This window comes from Haliaeetus leucocephalus, unplaced genomic scaffold (genome assembly GCF_000737465.1).
Source record: "Haliaeetus leucocephalus isolate CR32 unplaced genomic scaffold, Haliaeetus_leucocephalus-4.0 Scaffold657, whole genome shotgun sequence".
In the NCBI taxonomy this organism is placed as follows: Eukaryota; Metazoa; Chordata; class Aves; order Accipitriformes; family Accipitridae; genus Haliaeetus; species Haliaeetus leucocephalus.
Window position 1 is genome coordinate 1,461,273 of NW_010973093.1, and position 27,104 is coordinate 1,488,376.

General features: G+C 44.1%; 1 protein-coding gene across 7 annotated transcripts in view; it reads right to left on the reverse strand.

Annotated features, from left to right (window-relative positions):
* Window positions 1–27,104, reverse strand: part of UBE2O (ubiquitin-conjugating enzyme E2O) — a 66,892-nt gene that overhangs the window by 17,038 nt on the left and 22,750 nt on the right. For 2 of the 7 annotated variants that reach the window (XM_010579373.1, XM_010579371.1), the window contains exons 2-9: window positions 14,905–14,964; window positions 9,487–9,597; window positions 8,435–8,532; window positions 6,889–6,952; window positions 4,980–5,123; window positions 4,214–4,323; window positions 3,217–3,367; window positions 1,914–2,416 (exon numbers count right to left, since the gene is read on the reverse strand). In XM_010579373.1, the coding sequence (XP_010577675.1) occupies window positions 1,914–2,416; window positions 3,217–3,367; window positions 4,214–4,323; window positions 4,980–5,123; window positions 6,889–6,952; window positions 8,435–8,532; window positions 9,487–9,597; window positions 14,905–14,916 (1,193 nt within the window). In that variant the 5' untranslated portion in view covers window positions 14,917–14,964. Of the gene's footprint in view, window positions 1–1,913; window positions 2,417–3,216; window positions 3,368–4,213; window positions 4,324–4,979; window positions 5,124–6,888; window positions 6,953–8,434; window positions 8,533–8,830; window positions 8,981–9,060; window positions 9,341–9,486; window positions 9,598–14,674; window positions 14,779–14,904; window positions 14,965–23,057; window positions 23,192–24,656; window positions 24,676–27,104 lie in introns of those variants that run through there. The other 5 variants (XM_010579377.1, XM_010579378.1, XM_010579374.1 and 2 more) reach the window with 5 other exon arrangements.

Here is a 27,104-nt window from a genome sequence, read left to right on the forward strand (position 1 = left end):
TGTCTTTGTTTTGCTGGCCAGGCCTTCCAGACATAATACAAGTGCTGCATTTATGTTGGTTTCAAGTCAAACCATAAAGAAGATTCAATAGACAAATTCAACTGTTTTCCTCCAGCACTGTTTTTATGAATGTCAGAGAAATATTTTAAAGTACAAATAATATGAAGTTTTTAGTAGGGCCAGCACTCAACAGCAGAAATTATCAGAGAAGGAGCTCTGTAACAGGTCAAGTGTGGTGGGTGGCATGCCAACAGATGGTTCCTTGGGGGAAGTGGGGGCATATGCAGCTGAGGATGGGAGAGTGGAAAGGCAGGCCACCCAAGGAAATGATAGAGTCCTGTCTGCAGCACAGTTTACGCAGCTTCACAAACAAAAATCATGACTTGACATTAATAAAAATCCCTGTATATGCTCACTAAAAAATAGCCAGAGGTCTATGTGCTGCCCAGAGAGCTGCAGCAGGTCACTAAATGATGGTAAAGCCACATGCCGAGTTGGCCCCCTGCAGCTTCATCTGAATATTCAAACAGTGAAGACCCCTCATACTGAGCTGTGATTAGCTGCCACATATGCCCTTTAAAGTAGCAGCTGGCGTTTCATAACGTGTGCTTAAAATCCTGTATTTCTTATTCTCTGTGACATGGTCATCTCTGCAAAGTGTTCCAACATCTGATCTCTGCATTTCCTTGTACAGAGCTGCCCAGATCCAGCACAGGAATCTCTCAGTGTTGTCACAGGGATTTCTCCCCACTGCCCATACGCTGCAGAAAGCTACCAGGTGTACTAGCTAAGCTCTCCTTAGCAAAATCTTTAGTGAAGTAGAGGCACTCAGCAGGAGAGCAAGAAGTGAAAAGTGAACTGAGAATCAGTTCCCAGGCACTCTATCATGCACTCCCCCCTTTTTTTGTTCCACTCAAACACTGCTCTGCTCATGTTTGTGACCTTCAAACCCAATTTATCCAAAACCCACAAGGACTAAAGCAACAACTATCCTTGCACACAGGCGAAGCTAAAATATCCAAACAAAATGTGAATGAAGTTCATGGCCTTCAACTACTGGATCCCTTGAATGATGATAATGTCACTTTTCTGGGAGGATTCTCACATATCTGCACTAGTTCATTTCTGATGCAGGATCTCCATACAGCTAAGTAGCCCAGGGAAGCCAGCAAGACAGGCTAGCCAGCTGTCCGATACCTCTGCATCCCCTGAAAACACTTTAAACATTCTCAAGTTAGGTAAAAGGTAAAAGCTGCCAAGATCCAGTTTTATCTAGAAATGGGCAGATACATGCAATGCTCCCTCCCCCAAGCTACTGAAATCAATTCCTCCGCAGCTCTCAAGGAGTACACTTTGTTAATTTAAAAGCCAATATAAAGTATACTGCTGGCAAAAGTTGCAGATCTCTCTCCAGAGCAGAGTAAGGATAACAGAGACCACTGCAGTGTGAACCTCTGCCAGCACAGACCTCCGTGCTGGAGACAGCTCTCTGAGGATAAGCTGTCCATTCCTGCTAGCACGGTCTATCCTCAGCCTCTCTGCAGAAGCTGCCAATGGGGTAACCAATTAGTGTCATATTTAAGCTGTATGATCTTTATTCACCTGTCTGTTTCTCTGCATAGAGTCTAGCACAGCACAGATACTCTGTCGATGCCCTGAGGCATAGCTGAAATAGAACAGCATCAGTGTCACATCACATGGCCCCAGTTTCATCAGAAGCTGGACCGAGACCAAACTGATTTCACACAGGCCACTGCACAGTCATGACAAGATAATCGCTGTGGTTACTACCAAGCAGTGTCCTAAAATGAGGCACACCACCATCCTTCACCCAAGCTGAGGAGGTGGTTTACATTTGAACTTCGATAAGGGAGATTCTGGCAAGTATACCTGGGTTTGGAAATCTAACTCACCTGTCTCCTGGCTTAAACTCTCGTGAAATCTTGGTCTTCTTCTTCTTGTGCTTCCGCTTCAAGTTTTTGATGGAAAGGGGGATGCTCTTCTTGCGGCCAGTGCCGCTGCCACTCTGAGATGAGGCAGTGGAGCTAGCAGAAGAGGTGACAGAGCTAGTGTCATCAGTGTCATCAGCTGCCTCATCATCAGCATCTTGCTCCACGGACTGAAGCCGGTAGTCTGACGAACCTTCGTCTTTCAGCAGAAAGGGAGGCTGCTGCTGTCGTGCTGCTGCTCCCCCCTTCTCCTTCCCCGTTTCTTCAGGCTGCTCTTCCTTTCTCTCCCCAGGACTCAGTGCACTATTAGAAGAGTCATCCAGCTCACTCTTTGATCCAGGCTTAAGCTCTTCTGATTTTTGGTCAGCAGCTGCAGCAGACTCTTTATCAGGGGCTTCACTGGTACCCTGAGACTCAGGAGAACATGACATGATCTTCACTATCTGCTTCTTCAGCAGCCGTCTCACCTACAGAAAGCAGACCTGGGTCAGACAACATGCCTGCACACTCAGCAAGCTGCCAGCCAACTTGGGGAATGGCTAGCTTTGTACACAGAGGAAAACAGCACCCCATGGGCCTCTGCGCATTTCACCTGCACCAGAATATTCTACAAACAAGCATCTCACCATTGCTCTACTCAGGAGCAGTCCAAGGAAAGTAAGCTTTGCTCCTTAAGGCTATTTTAAGCATGTTCTGAACTTTTTGTTAGGAAAGGTTACGAGAAGTTGCAAAAGTTAATCTATGTAACAGACACAGCTATGCAGGGAGGTCACCATCCACATTGATGATATCCTGTTATGCTAGGAACGCTGCTGCTCTACAGCCAGCATGTAGAAACCATAGCATGACTCATTTGGCCTAGGAAGCAAAGACTTCTTTCTTGTCTCACTGTAGCAAGGATTTAACTGAACAGTTCAGCTCCATGAGAAACCTGAGGTCATGCTAATGAAAATGACATGTGTCTAACACGCCCAGCTGTCAGAGCACACCAGCTCTGACACAGCTTGACCCCTGCAAGGTGACACCTCTACATTCAAGGTCCTGTTCATATTCCCTCATGGCATTAGCTGCGTGCTTCACCCAGTGCAGTCAGACTGCTGTACAAGGTGACTTCGTTGCTGGCAAGAACAAGCCATTACTCTTCACAACCACCACTTCAAGACTCGCATTTCAGACCACATGACTACCAGCAAGATTTCTGCTTTAAAAGCCACAGTGACCAGAAACACCTAGAGAAGTCAATGCCTCCCTCGACCCCTCAACTCACCTTTTTGGCAACTGATCCTTCACCCAGGACACAGTTCCTCTCAGGACATTCACAGGTGATTTTTGCAGGTTCCACTTTGTCCGGGAACACATAGAGGCACCTTTCCCCAAGCTGCCTTTGGGCATGGTCAAAGCACCCCAGACGCTTTACCCTGGTGGAACCAGAGGACAGCCATGAGCAAAGTGCAAAAGCAGTAACAGAACCTAGCAGTGACCAGGGTCTTCACAAGGCTGGCATGACCTCATGCCAACTGCACATCTTCTGGGGTGGCAGAAGCTAACACCACACGAAATCTTTTCCAGGCACACAATTCTAAAGGAGGAGTGGGAGTCTCACCAGGGACTGGGTGGGGATACAAAGGGTTTGGCTAGAACACCAGTCACTCCTCTCCCTCTAGCTCCCCCTCCCAGGCACAGCGGCCAAGAGACATTTGAAGTTGGCATTGTTTTTTTCTGCTGTCATCCGAGAGCTCCTCTCCTCCAGCTTCCTTATATGCTCCAGGCAGGAACTACACTGCATTGTGCTATTACTCATCTGACTTTTCTTTCTGAGTTTTGTCCAGCCCACTTTTGCAGCTGCAGCCTGCAGAGGGCACCAGACGCTTCCTCAGCACGAGGCTGGGTCCAGAGCAGGACACCTAGCTGCCTACTGCACACACAGTTAGAAGATGCCGCCTGCTTCAGACACAAGTGGAAGGACAAGGGAAGAGGTGAGCTGTTGCCAGACACCACTTTCCTCTATGCATTTGTCAGCTGGAGAGTACTTGGAGAGGATGGCTGGGATTCTAGCCCCTGTATTGGTAACTCAAGTGTCTGCTAAACTCATTTGGAAGCTATTCTTTCACATTTTTGAAGCTCTGGAACATACAGGCATACAACAAGGCAAAAAACCCACTGTAAACAGCAGCGTTGTCTCTAATCAGTTGGTAGGCATATCACCCATAGTCTGTGCAGGCCCTGGGTGCTGGGAGTGAAAAGGGGTTTTCAACTAATCTCACCTGGACAGGTTCTCCTGGCTGATTACAGAGGGAGGAGGGCTCACACTGTCAGTACCTCCAGGACAGAAGCTTTTAGTGATCCAAGTAACCTTTAGTTCTACCACCTGTACCTACAATGTAAGAGAGGGAAAGCAATTTAATTTTTCAGAGGCTTTCCTAGACCAGTGTCTAGGATCTGAATGTTTACACACAGGAAAACGGCAAACCTCCTTTTATCAATTAAGGTAGCCAAGTGCAGTTTCACCACATCCAGGACCAACTACAGTGCTCCCATAGCATGGCTCTTGGCAACACCAAGAGCTTCTACAGTTTTTAACTTCAAGAAAGACTATGTCTGGCTTGTGAAGGAAGCTATAGTACATACAAATCAGCAGTCCAACATCACAAAGAGACATGCTAGTGGACTTGGAGCTGCTCCTTCTTTCAGCAAAGAGTCAGCAACATTTCTCCCTTTTTGGATAGCATGCAACATTAAGTTTCAATAGAAGAGGTGCTTCTACTACCCTAACAATCAGCAGTACTAGCCTCTAAGTGTACTGGCATGTGATCACCTCACAGAGTGCCAGCAGGGACCCTTGGGAGGTAAAGCCAAACGACACTCAAAAGTCCTGTCAGTCCACAATGAGAAATTTGTCACCTCAGAAGAACAGAGCCACAGTGCATTTGCTCTTGGAAGGTTACCATGGCAAGCTGACTCTGTTCCAGAATGCCAGGCAGGGACTGTTCTGCGCAGAAGGTGGCCATGTGTCAGCTCGTCAGTCCTTACCTCCTCCACCACCACTCTGAACTTGCTCTTTGTGCTCAGAACAGGCTTCACACCTGAGAGCCACTGCACACTGGAAAAGACTTTAGAAGGCCCGATGAGGACTTGCCCAGGATAAAAGCCATATGAATCGTCAAAGAAGAGACCCTGTGGGGGAAAAAACAGCATAAAGGACTCTTCAGATTTAAGATTCTGGTGTTTCTCTTCTCTCATTCGTGATCAGTAAGATTAACCATAAAGGTGAAGTCTGTAAGTTGCCCATCTCCTGAAGCTCATTCCTCTCCTGAAGTCTGCCCAGCAGTTCCTATAGCAACCCGCTCTGTCACACATGTGAACAGGACTGACTCAGTAGGGGAGAAGCAAAGGTACTTGCAAGAAGCAAGATGCATGTTTCCACACAAATGTTCTCAGTAACAAAGTAGCCAAGGTGGGCTGAGTCCTGGACAAGGACACCCATCTCTTTTCCATGCTCTAATTCAAGCACCTACAGCTTTCAGAGCCAGAAGATGCCTGCCTTCACTCCTCTGCTCATCAAATTAAGTTTCTAAGTATTATTCCTGTCTTAGGTGGATTACTTAATATGATAGTTCTTTGAAAACAAAACAGGACTGTAAACACAACAATTGCTCTCCTTTCTCACTGATATTTAGAGTGACTTATGAGCTGAAGATTCAGAATGTGGGGGCGGACAGAGCAGTTTACGGTAAATAAAATACCAAGCATAAAACTGTATCAAGTCTTGTAATTTGTCAGAAATGATAAGAGCAGTGCGACAAGATCTAAGTCAGGTAAGTATCTAACACAAGGCAATTCTGAGTAAGGGATCAAGAGTAACAGTGGAGACAACTCACGTTTCAGACCAAACTGCAAGTCTCCAGAGGACCATGTACACTTTAAAGGCAGCCTGACTCAAAACAAGGTATCTCAAAACTGGGTAACCAGAAGCTGGATGCTGCTACAGCATTCATTTAGCAAGTGGAAAACATACTGCACAACCCAAAGTAGGAAAGACTAAGATACTGGAGAATATCTAGCAACAGACCACTTCTTTTCTGTACAGAACAAGAAAACCACAGCAGCATATCCTATTAAACTGATATTCCATTTACTTTTCAAGAAACAGGCATCAAATTTGAACAGAAGTGCAGTTTTAGATCAAAGGGGCCTTTGCTTTGAAGGCTGGGAAGGCTAAGAGCTGACTACATTGCTAGTTCTTAAGAATTAGATGCCATTCTCAGTCAACTCCCAATACCGCTGCCAGGAGTGCAGCGAGGCCCTACTGATGCTGTTTGGAAGAACAAGCAAGACGTTGTCAGCCTTTGAAGGTGAGAGAGGTTAGATTCCATCATCACACAGGGAACTCTATGTTTTAGCCAAAAGCTAGCAAACCCCTCCTCACCACGTGATTTGAAAAATGCCAGTATGGTGGTAGGTCTCCATTCAGAGAATGCAATGGACTACAACAACAAGAGAGACGGTATTTTACATGATCTGGAAACACACTTCTAGCGGAACACCTTTTAAACAATATGCCCTTTTCCAGAAGGGGAACAATTTTGAAAGCATTAAATGGAGTAAGAGTGTTTTCAAGCATGTACAGATATAATGAGCAGACAGTGAACTGCCTTGACATCAGCCATCTGACTGTTATGCAAGTTGTTTGCAAGGAAAGCAGTTGGATATATTAGTTGTAATACCTCCTCAAAACCTGCTCGTTTATACTACCTTTAAGCTACATCCTGTTACACTTACTTCAAGTGAAGATGTAGTGAAGTGCTTTTCAGCTGTGATGCATCTTTTAATTTTTAGGATTAGTAAGTGCCTATAGTTTTTTCCTTCTCCCTCCCTCCTCCACAAAAATCTTACAAGATGAAGTTGATCAAAAAGACTCTCAGGAGAACCAGAAGCTCACCGAGTCACTGACGTGAGGACAAACGTCATACAGCTTGGCTCCATCTTCTGTGCTCATAGAACACCTGGAAAACAGACAAGAGAGCGCTACATTTCCAGAGCCATCCACCTCAAGAGCAAACAGCACCAAATTAACTGACACTGCCTGAGGGGGTCTGTCTATATGCCCAGCAGTACATCACTGAGCCTTTATGGTCCAGAGTAAAACTGGTCATAGACAAGCTATAAAAGCACTGCCTGATATCTAAAGGTTCCATTCAGCATGTAAAAAAAATAATTAAGTAATATGCAGGGTGCTAGACAAGATTTGCCTGCTGCAAAGGTCCCATTTGTTATTCACACTGATGCTGGAACCTAAAGGCAATTTGTGTATACTTGCTTCAGCAATAGCTTCATTTCCAGGGTGAGTTCTGGTGAGATTTCAAATGATTCATTAGGAAGAGATTTTGAAAACAGTTACCTCATTTTACATAGTTATGCATGAGCTGGTAACAGATACCAAGCAAGGTTTTATATTGCACCAGTAACTGCAGGCGATACAGATAGAGAAGCGTAGCTATTTTTCACTCCCAGTTTAACGTATGCGTAATAGTCTTCCAGCCTGAGTTAACCGAACACTGAAACAATCAAAATCAGACGCATCCACCAATCATCTGTTTTAGCTTTTGCATTACTCGCTTCTCTTAGAAAGACTCAGAGCTGGCTGCAGGATTGTGGGTTTGGTTTTTTTTTTTTTAAAACATCAATGTCAACACTCAATTTACAAGACAGATGGGTTATTCCCCAGCTGCCAGGCCCATAAGCCTCTTGGCCCTCCACTGGTTCCTTCCTTCCCTTGCATCAATAAAAAAAGTTTGTTGGACAAGACAGGCCTCAGTAAGAGTGAATGTAGTGAATTCATAGGGGGTTAGCTCACAAGTTACTGTCTGACATGCACAAGGAACAGAACTCAGATCCTTCTGCTGGCTTTGCAGAAATAAATTAAGCAGATATTTCTTTCAGTATCTCTGGTTAAATCTCTTTAGAGAGATGACTTTGGATTATGCCTTCATTGAAAAAACATTCCTAATACAGTCGCAAATAGCAGTATAAAAGCAAAGCTGTTCAATCTTGGGTTGCTTTTTTATCTTTGATAAAAAACACTAGCCTGCGAGTTTCTACACTTTCACAGACCTTCTTTTAAGGTAAGAATCCTCCCTGCATCTCAGTGAAGTTATGCTCTCCTACCGAGAAAAGGTCTAGAATAGCAATCCATTTTAAATAGCTACTTTTCCAGAAGAGAAGCACAGTTTGAAGACCAATGGGCTTGACTTCTGGAGCACTGATCTGCTGGGATTGAAAAAAATTACCACCTTCCAGCTAACAGCTTTTCCAGAAGGTGAACAATGAATCTCAATGTTTTCGGAGAAAGATGTATTCTTAGTCTACATCTGAAGATAAGGCAAGCAGATAGCTTATCAGTATGTGAATGAAGCCCAGCCTAGTTCTCCTAAAATAGATCAGGATTGTGAAAGCCAAGGGGGACAGTGTTCAACAGAAAGTAGTACCTGGCTCCATTGGAAAGCTTGAGGATGACCTGGTTCTTCAAATCATAGACCTTGCCCAGCCAGCAGTCATAGGCTATGTAGTCACCATACATGAAAGGCTATGAAGAAAACAGGAAAACAAAAGCATATAAATATCAACCCTTGTACTTTGAACCATTAAGTACCCCCACAATGCAGACTAGATAGCAATCTCAGAGGGACTTATGACAGCAACTGCAGATCTTGCTGTAAACTGGAATCAAGGTACAACAAAGAGTTTGCCTGACTGTCAGCTCATAGCCTGGATTCTCCAGTTAAACAACACGGGCTTTCTCTGGATCTTAACTCGGATCTTAAACTTAAGTCAAGTGTCCTGTTCTGTTCGAGAAGTGCTCTGCAAAGTAGAGGCATACTCACACTTGCCTTCAGTTAATATTAACAATTATTTTTTATCACTGAGACTCATCTTCCATGCCAGAGAAGCTTGTATCCCACTGCCTTTCCACAGGCTGTTTCTTGAGATGGGTTGTGACACTCCTGCTTTTCACTCCCAAATTATCTTTTCCTCTGAGAAAAAATAATGATGAAATCCTATCCCACCTGGTCTCTGGAAATCACCCACCCACTCAAGAGGGAGAACCAGATACCTTTCAGACTGTTCCAGCTCAACAGAAAGATGCTCGACTCATCTCAGCATTTTTACAGCCTCTTTAAATAGTAACGATATTGAAGCTTGAAAGCTCTTTGCCACTGCCATGGGGATGCCCCAATTGGGTTGTCACACCAGCCCATCTCGATGCAGAAGTTCTCACTCAATTTAATGTCAACCTAGCCCTTCAAGTCAATTTGGTCTCAGCAATGTGATCAGAAATACAGAACAGATGGGGAGATGAGGTGATGCTGCATCATCTTCTTCCAGGGAGGATGCTTGCAGAAAGTTTAAAATAAAACCAAACTGCAGATGCATCTTGCACAATATGGATGCTTCCCTTGCATGTGTTACTTGAAATACAGAAGCATCCCTCCAAACCACCAAGCCCTGGCTCCTACATGTATTTTGGCTGCATTCTCACCCAGATATGTTGCAGGTCTTTGCTGTTGACAGGGTAGAGGATGCAGTTGGTTCCTACCAGCTTCACAGCACACTCTATGTTGACATCAATTACAGTTCCACACTGGCTGTCCTGAAAACACAAAAGAGAAAAAGGGTTTATCACCTAGGGAAGGTCCTACATACATGCTCTGTGTACAAATCGTAAGTGCAGAGACAAGTAAACTTTCAAGACTAAACCCCCTCTTACCCCTCAGGCCCTAGTTCTGAAGGGGTGTTTCACATGACCCTAAGACAACTCAGAAGGTGAGATCACTATTAAACACCTGTAGTGTTTACTTCCCAGTTAAAACTGGCAATGGCTGCTAAAGCAGCAGCCCGGAGACTCCTGCATGTGGTCAAATAAGCCAACACTATGTCAGGTGATCAGTATTTATTTGCTTTAAAATCTGCCTGGCTCCTTGGTCTATTCAACTGAACAGATCTCTGCAACTCCATAGGACCATCCTGCAGTTACTGCCCTGAGTCAGCAAAAGTAGGGGTAGATCACGAACCCTAGAACAAAAGAGAAATTCTTTAAAGCTACCTGTGACTTCTCATGTAAAGCTTGATTTTGCAGGACATTATAAATGGTCTTCACTTGCTGCCATATTAAAAAACAAAACAAAACAAAAACCCAACAAACTGGCACCTTTAGCCAGATTTCAAGGTTTCAAGCCAGATAATTTACAGTTGGTCCAATTACGAGATGGTTGTCATTATCTCCCTCACTTTTTAGCAAAGTTTTAATCTTTTTTGTCCCCAAGAAAATAATGCATGCTGTCAAGAGCCTTCTGGGGATAGTTTGGCAGGGAGCACACAATATGCACATATGTGTTGCTCACACATATGGTGGAGGCCTGCAAGGAAGGGCTGCTAACCCAAACACTGTCAAATGCAGCAGCTGCCCTGGCCTCCTGACAGCTGGGACAATCAATACTCTTCTTTATTAAAGACCACAAGTCCATTATAAAAGCTGACGGAGGGCCAGCATGACAAATGCCCTAGTATCAGTAACTTCTGAAGCTGTCCTTATCTCAAACATCAAGGTCTCTTCTCCAACAGGACTTGAGCATAACACTCGAAGGGCTTATACCCTGTGAGAAGTGGATTTGTTTGCTCAGTCCACTTATAAACATGCTGTTCTTTTGACCACATTAAATATTTATTCAAGGCTTTCACTCAGAGCCCTGGGCAGCCCTTTTGGGAGTCCAGGAGTTTGCTGGTGCTCAACTCATCCAGTCTCATCTCGAGGACTGGTAGTCAGAGCAAAGACACCCTACAGACACCTGCAGTCCAGGATAATTCCTGGACAGATTGCTCAGCCCATTTGGCTGGCTTGCTTTCCACCTGCCTCCTGCAAGTCCTCTTCCTCACATCACACAAACCCTGTGCTCTGCAGCTCCATGACTCCGGAGGAGGCAGCGATGCAGAGAGAGCGTGTCCTGCCCCACACATTGCCCATGCCTAGCTGTGCCAGCATGGCCAGGATGGCTGGGAGAGCCAGGCTGGCAGAGCCCGAAGCAGTAGGGGTTCATTCCCTCCAGCTGCTCCACATATCACTCCCTTTTCTTTCTAGAAAGGCTGGGAAGCAAAGGGAGCCTTTCCCAGCTATAACTCCATCATGACAGACAGCAAAGCCTGGCATAGCTTGAAGCCTGCACAGGCTGCCAAGAAAGAGCCCAGCAGAGCTGTACCGTAACTCTCACCTGAAAAGGGTTTGCCAGAACTACGTCAGATTCACAACAGCTGCTGCCAGCATGATTGGAGCCGTAGGATGAGCAAGGCCTGCTCAGAAGTGGCACCTGCTCAACAAACCCACAGCTTCTGCAGGCTAGAGCACAGCCACCTACCCTGCTTTTCCTCCAGATTAAGGTAAATTAAGTATGCCCAGTCCACCTTCTGCCCATGCTTTGCAGTTCAGGCCCTGTGTTTTAGATTGCTTAGTAGCCAGAACTAAAAAAACCTCAAGAGACAAATTCCTTGCCCTACACTGAGCATTTCAGACTTAATTTTTCCTTTTGTCAGTAGCCAACAGCAGCTCTGAGACATGATACAATCCAACACCTGTGGTTTCTATGGATCATCTTGTCTCTGGGCCTAAAACCCTTCTTTTACTGATGGTGAAAGAATAACAAGTAATAAATAAAACCAGGACTGGGATGACTGACACACAGCAACACCCTCTGCCCACTCTCTAAGTGACCATTTCCCTATGGAGAAGGTGCCTGCACCACCCTACAAGCCTGCCTCCCATCTAACACAGTTGGGTGCTATTAGTCATGGGCAAAGAGCACCAGGTTTAGTTCAGCTCTTCTCCTTCCAGTTGCAAAATGCTTGAGCAAGCACAGAGCACTGTCTGTGGTTAAGAAAGCAGAGCTCAATGTTGTGAGCAGCCCCAGAAGCTACAGGGCTGTTGAGTCACAGCTCTCCTCCCTCACCTGCCACCGAACCTTTGTTTATTATGAGTTTATTTCACTGTCACAAGAAACATTGGCCTGCAACAGGGGCAGCAGATTTGCAGGCTGAGGGGTTCTGCTGAATCACTCCATGAGATCATAGCAGTGCTCAGCAATGCAGTCCCAGAGCGAGAAGTTGCCAACTTGTCTCTTGTCTTCCAGGGAAGGTCTACAGCCAGAGCATGGCTCCCCACCAGCCTGCCTGAATACAACTGTCCTGTCCTGTTCACTAGGTGCTCCCATTAAAGGAGGGGCCAAATGAAGTGAGCAGACATTTCACAGTTCGGTTACAAAAATCAGTTTTCATCAACCCTAACAGCAGAACTGGAAAAGGGAGGTGACTGATCTTTGTTAGAAGAGTTGATGGGTTCAAGCCCCACTCACACCAGAATTAAGTGCACTCCCTAGACTTTCTTCCTGCTTCTTCAGGAACCCTGACAGCATGCACTATGCTGGATATATTGAATATTTAAGCATTGAATGGATGGAGAAGTGACTCCCTTCCTTCCCTATCAGAGAGAAGGCTTTAAGGCAGACCAGCAAACTCCCATCTGAGAGAACAGCAGCTCAGCAAGCATAGGCTGCAATCCCATATCTTCTACCTCCCATCCTTCTACTCTTTCCCTCAACACTCTCTTTTCTAATCAGGGGATCTTCATACTACCCTCTTATTCCTTTTTTTTTTTTAAAAGGGACAGCATAGCCCAGCACCCTTTGAAGCAACAAAATCCAGGTGTCTGACAGATTACAGACCTACTTCTAATCTCACCAAATTAGCATATCACCTGGAAAAGTGAACTCCACCACTTTCACCACTTCTCATCCAGCTGGATTAGACTTACAGGCCCAACTGCATTCAGAGGAAGTTATTTTATGCATTACCCCCTGAAGCAGTCTTTCCCCACACTCAGTGCTCAATGAGAAGCACATGAATTTGAGTCAGCTCTCTTCTCTTGAGGAATAGAGGATTTCGAGTCCTTCCCACTCAAGGTTAAAAACAAGCCCTAAGAGAGTGTGGCGAATACAGAATAAGTTCCACACTGTGCATATTTGCCAGGCCAACTGGTGCAGGGCAACCATCCCACTTCCTGAATCTGGCAGGCCAACACTTGCAGATTTTCTATTTTAAATGCTCTTGTTAATTAGATATATTCCAAAAATTACAAGTGAAGGTTTTCTTTGGGATAGAAGGGGTTTATTGTTTCATTTACTACTGACATTTAAAACATAGTTGAGGGTAAGGTAAAGTATAAGTCATCTTCAGATTTGCTATGCTTTTGAATAGAGACAAGAAATTGAGTTATACCCTCACCATTCCATCAACTAAAAAAATTATCAGCCACTAGTACAAATAGTCAAGCAAAAGCCAGTGTTTAAATATGCAAACAGACAATAAACGAGCATGCAAAACAACTGCTGGGTCATATATCTACCGATATAGGTGCAGCAAGCCAGACAAGCCAATTTCTGCTCAGAATCATAGAATGGTTTGGGTTGGAAGGGACCTTAAAGACCATCTAGTTCCAACCCCACTGCCATGGGCACGGACACCTTATATAGGTATGGAATAGAATTTCAGTATGGAAATTGCAAACAAAAGCAGCACATCCATGTTTGCCACGAGGAGAACAACTTGCTGTCCTGAAAGCTTAAAATGACTAGGAAGCATTGGAGGACAAACAGTTGAGAGACAGGACTCAAAGCATTCCTCTGAGCAAGAAGGATACACTACAGAGTCCAGCTGTGCCAGGTACAATGGCATGAACAGCTGATATTTCAATTTGCTAGCTGTTCATTGTTTTGGATTGAGACACTTTCATAAAGCTGCAGTTTTAGTAAGATACTTGACTCCAAATTTCCATTTCAAACAGCAAGTAAGTTTCTTAAGGAAATATTTTGTTTCAGCATTTTTCAAATTACCCTTCAAGTTCTTCCTCCCTTTTTTTGCTCTTTGGAACATTCTGTGAAAAAGGGGTGGGTTTACTTTTTCTTTTTAATTGACAAAAAAGGCTTTATTTGAAAAAACAAAACACCCAGATCAGAGAATGGCCTCCCCATCCCTGTACCAGTCTGCACACCATGTGGTACAACTGCAGCAGTTAGTGGCCAGCTGCCTGCTTCATCACAATCTTGGTAGCCACATTGCTGGAAGCAAGTCAAGAGAAGATACAGGCGTGCACATGGCAGGCCATATGGCTCAGGGTTATAGGTTAGGTGTGAGCAACAGCAAGAAATTGCCAACCTAGCTAAGCTCCTAAAGAGACCACATCACATCTGATAATCAATACTGAAACAACGTTCTCGGTATTTCCTACACAAAAAACAAATCCACACACCTCTGATAAGCACAAATGCTGTACAACTAGAACAGAATGACTAGGACTTAAAATAGTATCCAGAAAGAGTAAAGGTCACAATTATAGGCCGCTGATTAAGAACCAGCTTACTTTCTGTCAACCTAGCTGTGTCAGATGCCTCAGCAGCGTTAGGATTTGCTGTATTTTTGGAGAAATTGGACAAGATGGTGCTCACTGTAGATTGCGACTATTTCCTCCAAATTCTCTACCATAGGCACACAGCAGTAATGCGATCTGCCTCCACTCCAGCCTCCCCATTAGGTCTGGGGGAGCAGGTCCACACTCCCCACATCTCAGAATTGATTGATTTAAAACTTAAAGGATGGCAGGATAGACAAGCATCTTGTCTCATTACCTGACTTTATCAGGCTTGCTTGCTCAGGAGACCTTTGCAGATATGCAACAGTAGAGAGGCAGCCTTATCAGCATTTCATTTTCAAAGGATGCAGCTAGGTCTATCAAACACACTAAAAATAGAACATGCTCAAAGCATTACTGTTCAGTTCCATTCAGGCAATTTGGCAAGTCTTAGAAATCCATGCAGCAGCATCACAACCAAAAAGGGACAAAGAAAAAAGCACTTACGCTGGAGCTCATATGTCTGACCACATCTCGAGGGACCACAGAGCGATCTTCAAGCTTCAGCTAAGGGGAGAGAGAAAGATGCTGAATTTAGTGACCCCAGACGATACTTAGTCAGAAATAACACAACAAATACAAATGCACAGTATCCCAATCCTCCAGACTGAGGTTTTCAGCAGAGGATGCTGAGGTACTTCCATACACAGAGTTAACCCCCTTGGTATGTTCACAAAATCCAGCTGACAGATCTGAAACACAGCAACCAGGTGGTCCATCCACGACTGTGCTCTAAGTCAGCAGACACATCAAAAAGGGTGCAGACATTCTGACTCCATCACTAAGTCTCCCTCTCCTCTTCCTCTGTCTGCATCATGCATCATTTCCTACCCACATCTAGTCTATGTACTAGAGAAGACAGAAGACACAGGAAGAAGCACATCACACCAGTTCTGTGTCTCATCCTGTATACTTTTCACCCAAGATACCCCCAAATATCTGTGGAAATCCTGTTTGGCCTGGAACATTTTAAGCAAGGTACTGTACAATGAGAAGTCTTAGCTGGCAGGGGAATCAGTGCCAAATTCACTGCAGCAAGCAATTGCCTTGGAAAAAAAAGGAAAAGAAAGGGCTGTCACCACACTTAATAGCCCCCAGATCCATGCAGGTAACACAAAATGTTGATAAGAACATGGATAAAGTCAAAGCACTGCTCATACTCCAGCTCCTGCTAAAGCACTTGTTGGTAAAGAGCTAGTGCTGGCAACAAAAGATGCGGCTGGAGCATCATTACATATTCTACATTAGTTCAAGCAGAGTTGTGGGCACCAGAAGTCATTACTGGTAAGGGGAGGTATCACTTGATGAATCTCCAGTGATTACCAGTCAGTTAACCAAGCGATGTCCTTCCAAAAATGGTCCTTCATCAAGCTGTTCCAGTAATCTCAAGACTACTTGCAGGCTATTCCATTAAGTGTTATCAACAAGCTCAGAACTACAAAATACAGTTGTCATTGAATACACTAATATTAAAATGCTACAGGATGGATAATGCCCTAAGCATGCTAACAGGGAGGCCACAAGACTGAACTCCAATTTCAGACTTGCTTGGTCTCACAGTAACTCAGCTAACATTTCCTTCTGCTGAACAGGGAAAAGTCTCATCTGCATTTCAGTGGTCAAGAACATACTTGCATTGGTACATCATTCTGAGCCCTGCACTAATTACATACTATGTGTTTTGGGAAGCACCATGTGAACGCAGTATCAAGGACAGAGCCTCTTTTACACCTCACTTTCAGAATCCACCTCTCCACTACTGCTGCATTCGTTGCTTTTCCTTGTTGATCCCAAGCCCAAAATCAACTGTGCTTTGTCAGCATTTCATCCCAACCTACACCTTGGCTTACAGCCTGCTTTACTAAATTAGACAGAAATCTATAATCCAAGGACAGGATCCGGAATCAAACCAAAGCACCTGAGTATTTATTGCCTTCTTGATTGCATGTTTCAGTAAGAGAGGAAGACAGACAGCCAGCTAGGCTTTTAGACCCAACTTCTGGAGTCAGAACTCCACTGGAATGGGAAACCTGAAGCCTCCCACAGCCCATTTCCAGATTGCGGAAGTGTTTTCATTGCCTCCCACATCTCACCGGGGTATACAGATAGACATCAATTTTTATACAGCTTTCTAAAATTATTTGTTAAAATAAGTACTGTATAGATAGCCTGTTAACATCTAGAATCAGGCAGCAACATTCACATTCCAGTAAGTACTCATGCGTGAGCAGCAGTTTGAGTATTTTAACTGGAGTTCTCTTGCTGCAGACCTCCAAGTGTATAATGATACTTTCATTTCAACATGCATTAGGACAATTTAATCTCTGACACGTGGTGTTTAAACTGATGCATTACGTTTCAACATATCATTGAGCCACACCGCTCTGTTCGGTATTAAACAGTATCTGAAGAACCCAGGCTGACAAGATGATCCAATGCTACCTGGCAGCAGCAATGTTTGTGTTAGTCAACTCTGGTAAATCATAAGAGTTGTAAATGAGTAGATTTTGCATGTTGTGATCCTTCCTGAAGGATATAATCACACAAATTCTTCCCAAAGCAAGGCATAAAACTTTCTCTGCAGGGGGACTACATTTAACCTATTTTCAGATCTCTTGATTTTTAAAGGCAGCACAACTATTTTCAGCTTCATGTGCCAGACCCACCTGCCTCAGTTGCTAGGATAAGCAAGCCAAGTAGTAGGCAGAAAGCCAGCATCAACAATAAATACTTAGCAGGTCTGTCATCACACAAAAGACTGTCAAAACCCAGAAGAAACCCAATCAGAAGAAGCCAGAATGTCTGTTGATGAACACATGACAGTTCAGTCATTCCTCCTCTCATCTGTTATACCCAGAGTGATGTGTTCATCAGCCAAAGGTCAGCCCCCTCACTCAGCAGTGAGGGAACTCAATATTGGAGAAGCACTTTTAAAATAGGTACTTACAGCTCAGTTGCTATATTTACCACTACAAAAGTCAGTATTAACATGACTAGTTTTATGTTCTAGCCATGCACCTTGATAATAGGCCCAAGAACAAGAAATATCAGTTCCCCAGAGATGCTCTCAGCTAGTCCTGCACTCCTGTATGCCATGCTGGGCTCAACACCCTCCAAACACCTCAAATGCAAGGCATGTTTTGTGTTGCCTTCTTAAAAAATAAATTCACGTTAATGTATGTTAAATAAGGCAAACCAAAGACACTCATCACTGCACACACATTTTATCCAGGCAAAAAGGGATGACCAACACCCACCTACCAGAAGTCAGTTACATTGGTTAGTGCACTGACTACAAAAAGAAGTGGCAGAATACTCTGGCACCCATTTATTTCCTCCACTATTCAGATGCTCTCTTGGTGTCAGCACTGAATCAATGCCTGAGCTCCACAGCAGATCTACCAGTTAAAAGGCACCAGCTGCAATCTGGAGAACATCTGATACTTCACCAGGTCTGATGATGCTCTCATACCAACACAGCAGGAGGGGTACAGAAATTTTGATTTCACATACAGAACAAGCACCAACAGGAGCATGTTCCCCTCCTCAGCTGAGTCACCTCACCTCAAATGGAATAAGGTAGCCATCAGAGCTCTCACCTGAAACTGTGCAGACTAGGAGAGAAGGACAGACATTTCTGCCTAGCTGCTGAGCATTAACTCATTAAGCCTTGGTAGCTTATTGCTTCAAACCATTTGCCTAATTTCTTAGCACAAGCTTGTCATTTCAAGCAAAATCTTTGTGGTTTTTTTTTTTTTTTAAATTAACTGCTGAGGTTGGGAGATATGTCTGTGACAGGAAACTGGATCCTTGCTTTAGCAAACAATTCAGCAGCTAGGTGTAAGCATCCTTGGGCAGGGGCATGCTAAACTCACACTAACTCTCTGGGTTCAACCTTTCAACTCCATAAAGCAAAAGGGAGACACGGGACCAATTTTCCTCTTCAACAACTACCTTCTGACAAGAGATCAAAACCTGAGCAGTTTATTTTGATGATTTCAACTAGCCACCAGTGCCAAGTATTGTGTCAGGTAAATAAGTAGCAATCACTTCTGAAGTTTAGTGACAAATAACAGGAGCTGCTGAGACCGATATAGGGACAACTAACCCTGGTTAGTGTGCATCCAAACACAACCAGTACTGGAAGTACTCAGTAATGACATAAATCCCTGGTCACTATCTGCAAATTTAAAAGCAGAGCTTAAATTCACTAATTAGCTGCTTGGGTTTGCTTGTAACATCACTGGTACGCAACAGTGGACAGAAACACCTCTCCACAGGCTCCAGCTACCAGTCGTGCCCCCCGCCCCAAATGTTTTATCCTGCAAAGGGGAAAAGACAACACATATATGCTTACTGCCAGCACATCTCTTCCTTTCCTCTTCCCATACGGTCTCTTTTCTGCGAAGGGCAGGAGTCTTGATATTTTACTTTAGGAGAAATAAAAGAAGGTAATTCTGCCTGCAAATAGCAGCATTTGGTTTTGCTACTGCCACACTTCAAGAAGGCAATGTTGTCACAGCAGATAATTACAAACAAACTGTCTCCTGCTCCGAACCCACTAACAGAAGCTGGGGGACAAGCTTAAACACAGAAGGGAACCATAGTTTTAAAGGCTGAACACATCTACATGCAGTCATTGCTTGTTCAATCTCAAATATGCCAGCACACACCTTTTGCACAGGCTCCCCTACCAGCTTTCAGAAGAGCTGACCTTGCGGGTTCAGCCATCACTTGGAACACTAGGAAGGACAGGAGACCTTGTCACTATGACTCATCATTGCCCAAGGCTGAACTTCAGATCACAGTTCCTTGATCTTCAACACCCAGTGACACATGGACTTCGGAGCACACCTTTCGCCTGGATCAGCCATGGTTTTACAACCGCCTTTCTGCTCAGCTACCCAGCAATACAGAGTGCACCTTGGCTATGGAAGATGACACCTGATCCAGTATAAAGCTTGCCAATACCAACTTTAACAGTTTAAGTTCACGCTTGGTCAGTGCTGTCTCATATAACTGCAATGTCCGACCAATAAAAGAATAAAATTTGCTCAAGGGTGCTAGCGTGATCCCACAGCCTCTACCTCCAACGCAATCACTGAGGCGAGGAGAACATCGGTTTCTATTCGAGATGCATTCCAGATTTTATCCTCCAAAACAAGAGCTCTGGGAATAAGCACATAAGGATGGAGGAGAAAAAGCAGCACACACCTACCTTCCCTTGGTAACTGCTTATAAAAACAGGAATACAAGGCACCACAAAAAAAAGGGAGGAAAGCGCAATGCTAGAGATGAAACACTATACATTTACCTGAACTGCTATATGATGGTTGAGAAGTTTATCCAACTAAGAGTCAGAAGTGAACTATCTATTACAGAAGTTGCTTCTGCCATTTGAGTTAAGCAAGGACTTGGCTAGCAGTGGTCACCACCAGGAGGGCAGGGAAGCCAGGCTTTGACCTGCAGAGACCTGCTACCGCTATTCATTCTGGGCTATTTCTCCATCTCACATGTCCCAGCACTTTCCTCATACAACTTGTGTAACTGATCTCATTTAAACCACTGCTCCCAGGCTCTCCTCCTCCATTTGCAAACAAAGAAAAGAAAAAAATTACCTGCAATTTTATAAAGGCTGTCTCATAATAGGGATGGTGAGTTTTCTCAGTGGGACTAAGAAAGAAAGCGTGAGGGGAAAAATAATAAATAATGCCTTTTGGACGTATTACCATTCTACAGTCTTCTTTTTAGTCAAGCCAACGTATTACACACAGAAAACATGTCACACTTGTCTTTTCTCTTCTGTGCCAGTGGGCAAATATCATGATGGAGGAGAGATGAACTAGATATCTGACTTCTGTCCAAGTCTAACAGTTAGGATGTTAGTCTCACACATACCAAGGTTTTTTTTGAACTGCACTGGAGAGTGGTCCCAGCAAGTCAGCTGCCTGAATCTGTTCTAGAGTTAAAAATTAATCCCCTCCCTGGGACATCCCTCCAGGTCACCGACTCTGACTGCCAGTGTCCTACAATACCCATGTTAGTATTTTTGTTTTGAAGGGACAGCACCTATGTGTCAGCTTGGAAGTTGTCATGGAAACTTGCAGCATCAATGTTCAGAGGAAAAAGAAGAACTACAGGTTAAGAGCAAACCATAGGGAAAGGAGTCTACCGCAGCAACAGGTAACAAGGCACTGCAGAGCTCTCCAAACCCTAGTACACACTCAGAGGATGCTCCATAATCACTTAAAGCTAAATCCAAGTGCCTGATACTGTGAAAAGATACAACCTCGCTTCATTCAGCTGAGGCTCCTCACAGGTCTTTTGAATGACCTGGCCTCAGCACCTGAAGTCTGTGTGAAGCAGGACATGGTGTACCATATTTCCATGCCTGGTTTCTAAACCTGAAAGCAATTAGGTCCTTTTCTCCAATGGTGAGGCTGTGATTTGGAAACCTACACCAGCTAGCATCGGTTTGTGACTGGGACCACTGCAGGGCTCTTACTGGAGATTAAGGGGAAACTTCCTTACCACACGAAGCAGCTCCTGGCCACCACCAGCTCCAGTCCTGGGCACTAAGAGAAAACAAAACAGTGCCAACTGATGCTACGGCTGGCTGTAACCTGGAGCAGCTCAAGAGCTGCCTTGGTGCAGGAATTGGCTGTGGGACAGGTTCATGGAGGTGGGACAGGAGGGAGCACAGCTGGCAGCAGGCTTGGCAGCAGTCAGCCCAAGACAGCATCCCCCAATTTATTTTTTTTTTTTAACTCAAAGGTCTGATTACACACCCAAATTCACTTCAGCTAAAACAGTAGCATAGCAATCATCTCAACACAAGCTGTTTTTATTTAAATCCAAATGAGGTGTCTAAAATAGCAAGTCAGCTGTCCAAATATAGCATGGATACACAGAGTTAGATGACAAAGGTTCAGAAATTCAAAGACCCAGAAGATCTGAAGCTAAGATATTTTTAATATCATTTCAGTATCAACACATTACCAGGGGCATCACACACTAGTCTCAGGAAAATATGTTCCACATACAAAGTTCACTTCCCTTGAAACTCTTATGTTACATCGATCATATTGCATTGCACACAAGCCGTCTACAAAGGAGGAGGAGGGACGATGAAGCAGCACGAGCAGAGAATCCCATGGAAGCTCAGATTTAGTTCACACTGTGACATTTGAAGTGGCACACATTGCTCCACGTCTAAAACTGGAGGTTTCCAACCACACTGGATTTTATGGGGAAGGAAGATGGCAGAATAGGGCAGAAGAAAAACTACTAGAAACTTAAGACTCCTGAGAACCGAAATTCTACTACCCAGAAGAGTTGAACAATGAGCTAGACAATACAGAGGGTTTTAAAAACAACCCTTGAGGGATGCAGCTGCAAAACTAGGAGAATAAATCTTCTGCACTGATTGGCACAGAACTTCTGCCTGTGACAGCTCCTGGCTAGTCCGACGCGGCAAGCACATGTAGTCTGTGGCTCTTCCAGACAAAAAGTTCAAAATCTGTTTGAGACAGGAGGTTATGGAGACTCCTGCATTAAAGAACTATGTCCTTCTAGGACAAGGTCTATGCTTCTGCCTGATCAAGTAGTAGATATCACAGCAGTATGTGGCTCCCAACACCCTACTATAGAACAGAGTCAGTCACCACTCTGCCACGTAACTAGTGCTTTTCGATGCTTTTAGGGTTTTTTTTAGCCATTTTGCTTTTTAAAATCATTCTGCATTTTCTTAATATCATCATATCATTTGTCATCTCAAAGCATTCAAAGAACTACAAAGGAGAAAATATCTAGAGTTACTTAGGAATTGCATCAGGAGATTAAAAAAATTGTTCAACATGGCCTGTATTAAACTAACACTCAAAAACCTTCAGTGAATCAGGAACACATAGTTCCCCATTTGGATTGGTTGAAATGAGGGAACAGTGAGCAGGATCTTTGTTTCCTATATTCAGTGCAAAGGAGTCCAAAAGCTTGTTCATGAGGCTGTTCTGGGAGCGCAAAACACAATTTTGCAAAAGGTCAGGTTGACGATTAACTTCAGCTGCAGGAAGAACAGAACGGGGAAGGCAAGGAGGTGCTAAAATGCTCCCCAAAACTGAAATAAATGCTTTAAAGGACTTCACAGAAGCCAAGATGAAATCAAGACAGCTTTGCATTGCATGCAGCACTACCTGCAGGCAGTCAACTGATAATGTATTACAATTCTTTTGTTCATGCAACTAGCATATCTGACTCTGCCAACCATCCAATGTTCAGCACATTCACGACTAGCAGCACAAACTAAGATTCACCACTAAGCCTACCCCCAAGTAGAACCTGTTACCAGCAAACTACTGTGGATTTAATTGTACAGTGTGGACATAACACTTCTTCAGAAAACAAGCAAAAGGCTTGACCTCAAGTAGGACTTCTTAATTTAGTTCACGAAGATCCCATTGCTGGTAGGGATGAGCATAGCAGTTTCCAGTCCCAGGCCATTACACACTGCTCTCAAAACTTGCCTGTCACCAGCTGAACATCTGCAACAACTTTAAAGGCCCCTGTACTAAAGCAACATGAATTTTTATCAAATTACACACCAATTGTTTACTGGACTGCCAAAGACAGACAGCACCTGCAGTCTTCTGAAGAGTCATTTAGGAAACACCTGGCAGGTGACTGCATGGAAGGCAGCAGAGGAGGGAAGCCTTTGCAACACGCACAGGAGATCAGGCAATCTGAAAAATGAGAATCAAATCATTGGCTCCACATCACTGTTTTCTTTCAACACTGCTAGCAGTGCAGGAAGGCTTGTTACACAGGCAGCTTCAAAATCCAGCTGTGTCATTAGTTCTTATAGTCTCCCAACAGAGCAAGCTGCCGCAGGGACCTGCAGCTCTCATAAGACAAACTGACAGCTCTTTAATTTGTCTTTATGACATATTATAGAGACACAGAAACCTGAAGTTGTGCCACTCAGTTGAGCTCCTTCCAACTTCAAGCTGAAGTTTCCTGAGCCTCCCCTATCTACACATCTACCTGCAGCAGACTTGTAGCTACTTTTGTCCCTGTCTGTATTTCTGATCACCCTACCCGTTGGTTTTTTTTTTTTCCCTCACCATTATTTTTGGGTAGTAAAGTTCTTTGGTGGCAGAATATCCTTCCATCCTCTGTAAGTACAAAACTCCTTCCGCAGCACAGTTCTGGTCCTTCACTCACAGCCATATGCTGCAGCACCTTCTTACCCACCCCCCAACAAATATCACCTTTGAGCCTTCTGGCAGAAGAGACACTGAAAGGCTTTACTATCCTTTTCCAAGAAGTGGAATTTGGCTAAAAAGTCTGAACAAATTATTGGATGCAACAAAAGTTCAGTTTAATTATAATGTGGGTAAATGCTGTGCTTTGGAGCAGGGGAATCTGGCTTTAACATAAATCTTCTGCTTAGCAAAAGTAAATCTTTTACTTGGGTTTTCCTTGTCCAGGACTGTCAAGCATTATTTATTATACTGGCAACAAATCACTTCTGTAGCTCTGCAAATTTACATGCCATTTTTGAAAACACTGCAAGAAAGATTCCCTGGCCTGGTGAACACATCAATCTAAAAATGAAGACAAAGTACAAGGCAGTAATTCAAGTGAAGGAAGACAAGACAACAGGAAGGTTACTGAGTTATTATTTAAAGGAAAAGAAGTAGGTTTGGGACCATTTCCCAGCAAAGGCAGCAACGCAGCTGGGAGAGAGGAGGATCTTGGCAGTAGAACAAGGAGAGCTGTGCAAATCCACCTTTGCTCTCCACTTTGCTTGGAAGGTGAATCCCACCTATAACCAGAAACAGCAACTCTCAGCTTTTCAGCACCCTTAGTCTCACATTTCTATCTCATGTGTGTAAAAGTTGAGCACCACCACTCATCACAAGAGGGATGCAGCAACAAGGAACACACTCGCATGTGAGCCTGGGTTAGATGCCTGAAGAAGGGATAAACCAGAAAAGACAACCTGGTACCTAAAGTGCCAGCTCTGGCTTGAAGGAAGAGGACCTCAACAGCCTACTGAGCTATCTAGACTCAACGAGCAAGAATGATCTTCAGTGCAATTGGGAAAAGAGTTACAGAAAAGTTTGACTTTGTCCAACCTTGTCATCAAGAGCTGCTGAATTATTTGTTCAAACAGGCTTATATCCCATATACTCACTCACATCAACCAGTAACGAGGTCTTTCCATCTGGGAATGCAAAGCAAACCCTGTGTGTGCCAAAAGGTTTACAAAACCTTTGAGGAGACCTGAAAAATAGTTCAGAAAGAATGAACATGATAACAATGCTCAGCATAAAGATATGGAAGGCTAAAGTTTAAAAACACATGGCTCCTACGACAAAATATGGAAAGATCTTTTAAGAGAAAATTTACTGACTAGTAAGTCTAACAGTAAGCCACTTAGACTCCTATGGGGAATCTTTCAAAGATGTCCCTAATGACAGGATTTAATCTCAACATAGGATTTTTCTTCTCAGCAGCAGTTTATAGTAAAAGATAAGATCCCCCTTCTCAGTGTTTACACTCCTTGCTTCATATACCCAGTCTTCTGGGTATAGCAGTTCTCAGAAAATCAGTTGCTTAATAGAAAAGACAAGACAGGCCTAAAGGATCTCCTCCAGGTGCAATGTCTCAACAGCACAGATTATTACAGGACACCCCTCCTACTACCTCTACCTAAGAATTTGAGAAAAGCTTCATAAAGAGCAATGCTCTAGCACCAGATGGCACTGTTACCTGAAAAAACCCACATAAGACTGCAGTTAAAGACACAGGAGAAGCTGGTTGGAAGCAGTAAGCAGAAAAGTAGACAACATTTTGCCTATACGTCAGCCACCACTGCTTGCAGACAGGCTGTCTCAACACTCCCTCAGTAAAGCCTCATCTGAAACACAGGTCAGGGCTAGCAATCTCCACCGAGAAGAAAACAGCCATGAGGAGCACAGCACCTCTACAGACACCCAAGCCCAGCTTGTCAAGAGATGCCCGTTCAAACAGGGCCTAAGTGGATGGCTGTGGAAACCTTGGTGAATACCTAACCATTCAGGGTGAAAGCAATGCTTGTGCTGATCTTTTTGGCAGTGTCTAACAAAGTCTAAGTGAGATGCATTTGACTGCTAAGAAGAGACTTCCCTAAGGAGAAGCTCACCTGGATGCTAACACCAACCAGTGTGACAGGGAGAGAGAAGGAGCCCATTTCAGCCACCAGTCTTGATTCCTGGGAGTCCCAACAGCCTGCTGTTTCAGCTTGCCAATTAAGCTGTGTTCCTGCTTGTGTGCAAGAAAGAGTCTGTCCAGTAGCTCTTTCATTTACCTGAAGCAAAAGGATTCCTCAAATTGTTGCCTTCAGAGGAAGGCGGCAGTTATTATGCAACAGGTTTTCCACCTTCTTGCTGGACCGCACTGGGGTTGCCATCTGGACAGCATCAGCAGTGTAGAAATTAGTCACTCGCCACTCTGAGCAGCATTTGCAGCACATTGCCAGGCCTGGAGGAAAGAGTGGGGCTGCTCAAAACTCCATCTGCCTTTCCAGAGGATGAAAAGGATGCTGCAAGGAAATCTGTGTGTCTATTGGTGACCAATTCACTCCTGAGCCACAATAAGTGCACTGCACCTTTCTACATCTTTGGAATAGGAATAAAAAGTGTATCCATGAAAAATATTCCTTTGCTCCATTCCTGGAGCAAACCAGGGAGGACTCTTCTGCTGAACCAAAACTGGGCTCTGCTAGGTTGGTGGCAACTCTGTGCTAGAGAACGAAGAAGCATCCCCTCTCCCCTTGCATTCAGTGTGCAAGAGGAACTCCTTATTAGCCCACAGAAAAAATCCACCTTGCAAAAACTGCCAGGGAACAAGAGGGAGACATATTAACAGAAAATCACCGTGTCTGCTTTCCAGCTGGTTAGCTCATATGCTGCTGCTGTGAATACAAACCAGCCATTTAAATTAGCTTCTAATTGTTCGCAATTATTCAGAGACAGCATAACCTGCAAGCAGCTTTAAGACAGTACGCAAGTAGGAGAGAAAGAATGGTTTAAGATGCCTTAACAGGATTCATATATTTGTGCTTTGCGAGTATTACAGCCTGCAATCTCCAGCAATGCTACCTCTCTAACAGACACCCCACCCAAGATATGTGCTTTGCATTGCAGAGGAAGGTAACCCATGGGTGTTTCTACACTTCAGGTTTCTATTCTTTCTTGCTCCAGTTTTTGGACTGGTTCAAAAATTAAACCAATAATATTTTGGTCTACCCCAGTCGTTCACAGTCTCTGCACACACAGGCAGTTTGAGCAACACTATTTATAAAGCTGCTTAAAATTCTGGACACAGCCAGAGCTCTTTGATAGGATGTCAGCCATGCGACACCCGAACGTAGGAGGTTGACACAGGATGGTTAGTGTAATACAGCCCACTCTTCTTTCCCTTTCTTTCACCCAGAGCCTCCACAACCACCCTCACAGGAGTCCCTTCCCCCAAACACACACAGTAATCTTTCACAATTGCTGCAATTTTCTCTCCTAGGAGAGAGGGAAGATATTAGCCTATTATCCTTAAATCCCTAGCGTGCCAGTTTTGGTTCACACATAAGACCCAATGCAAGTCCAGTC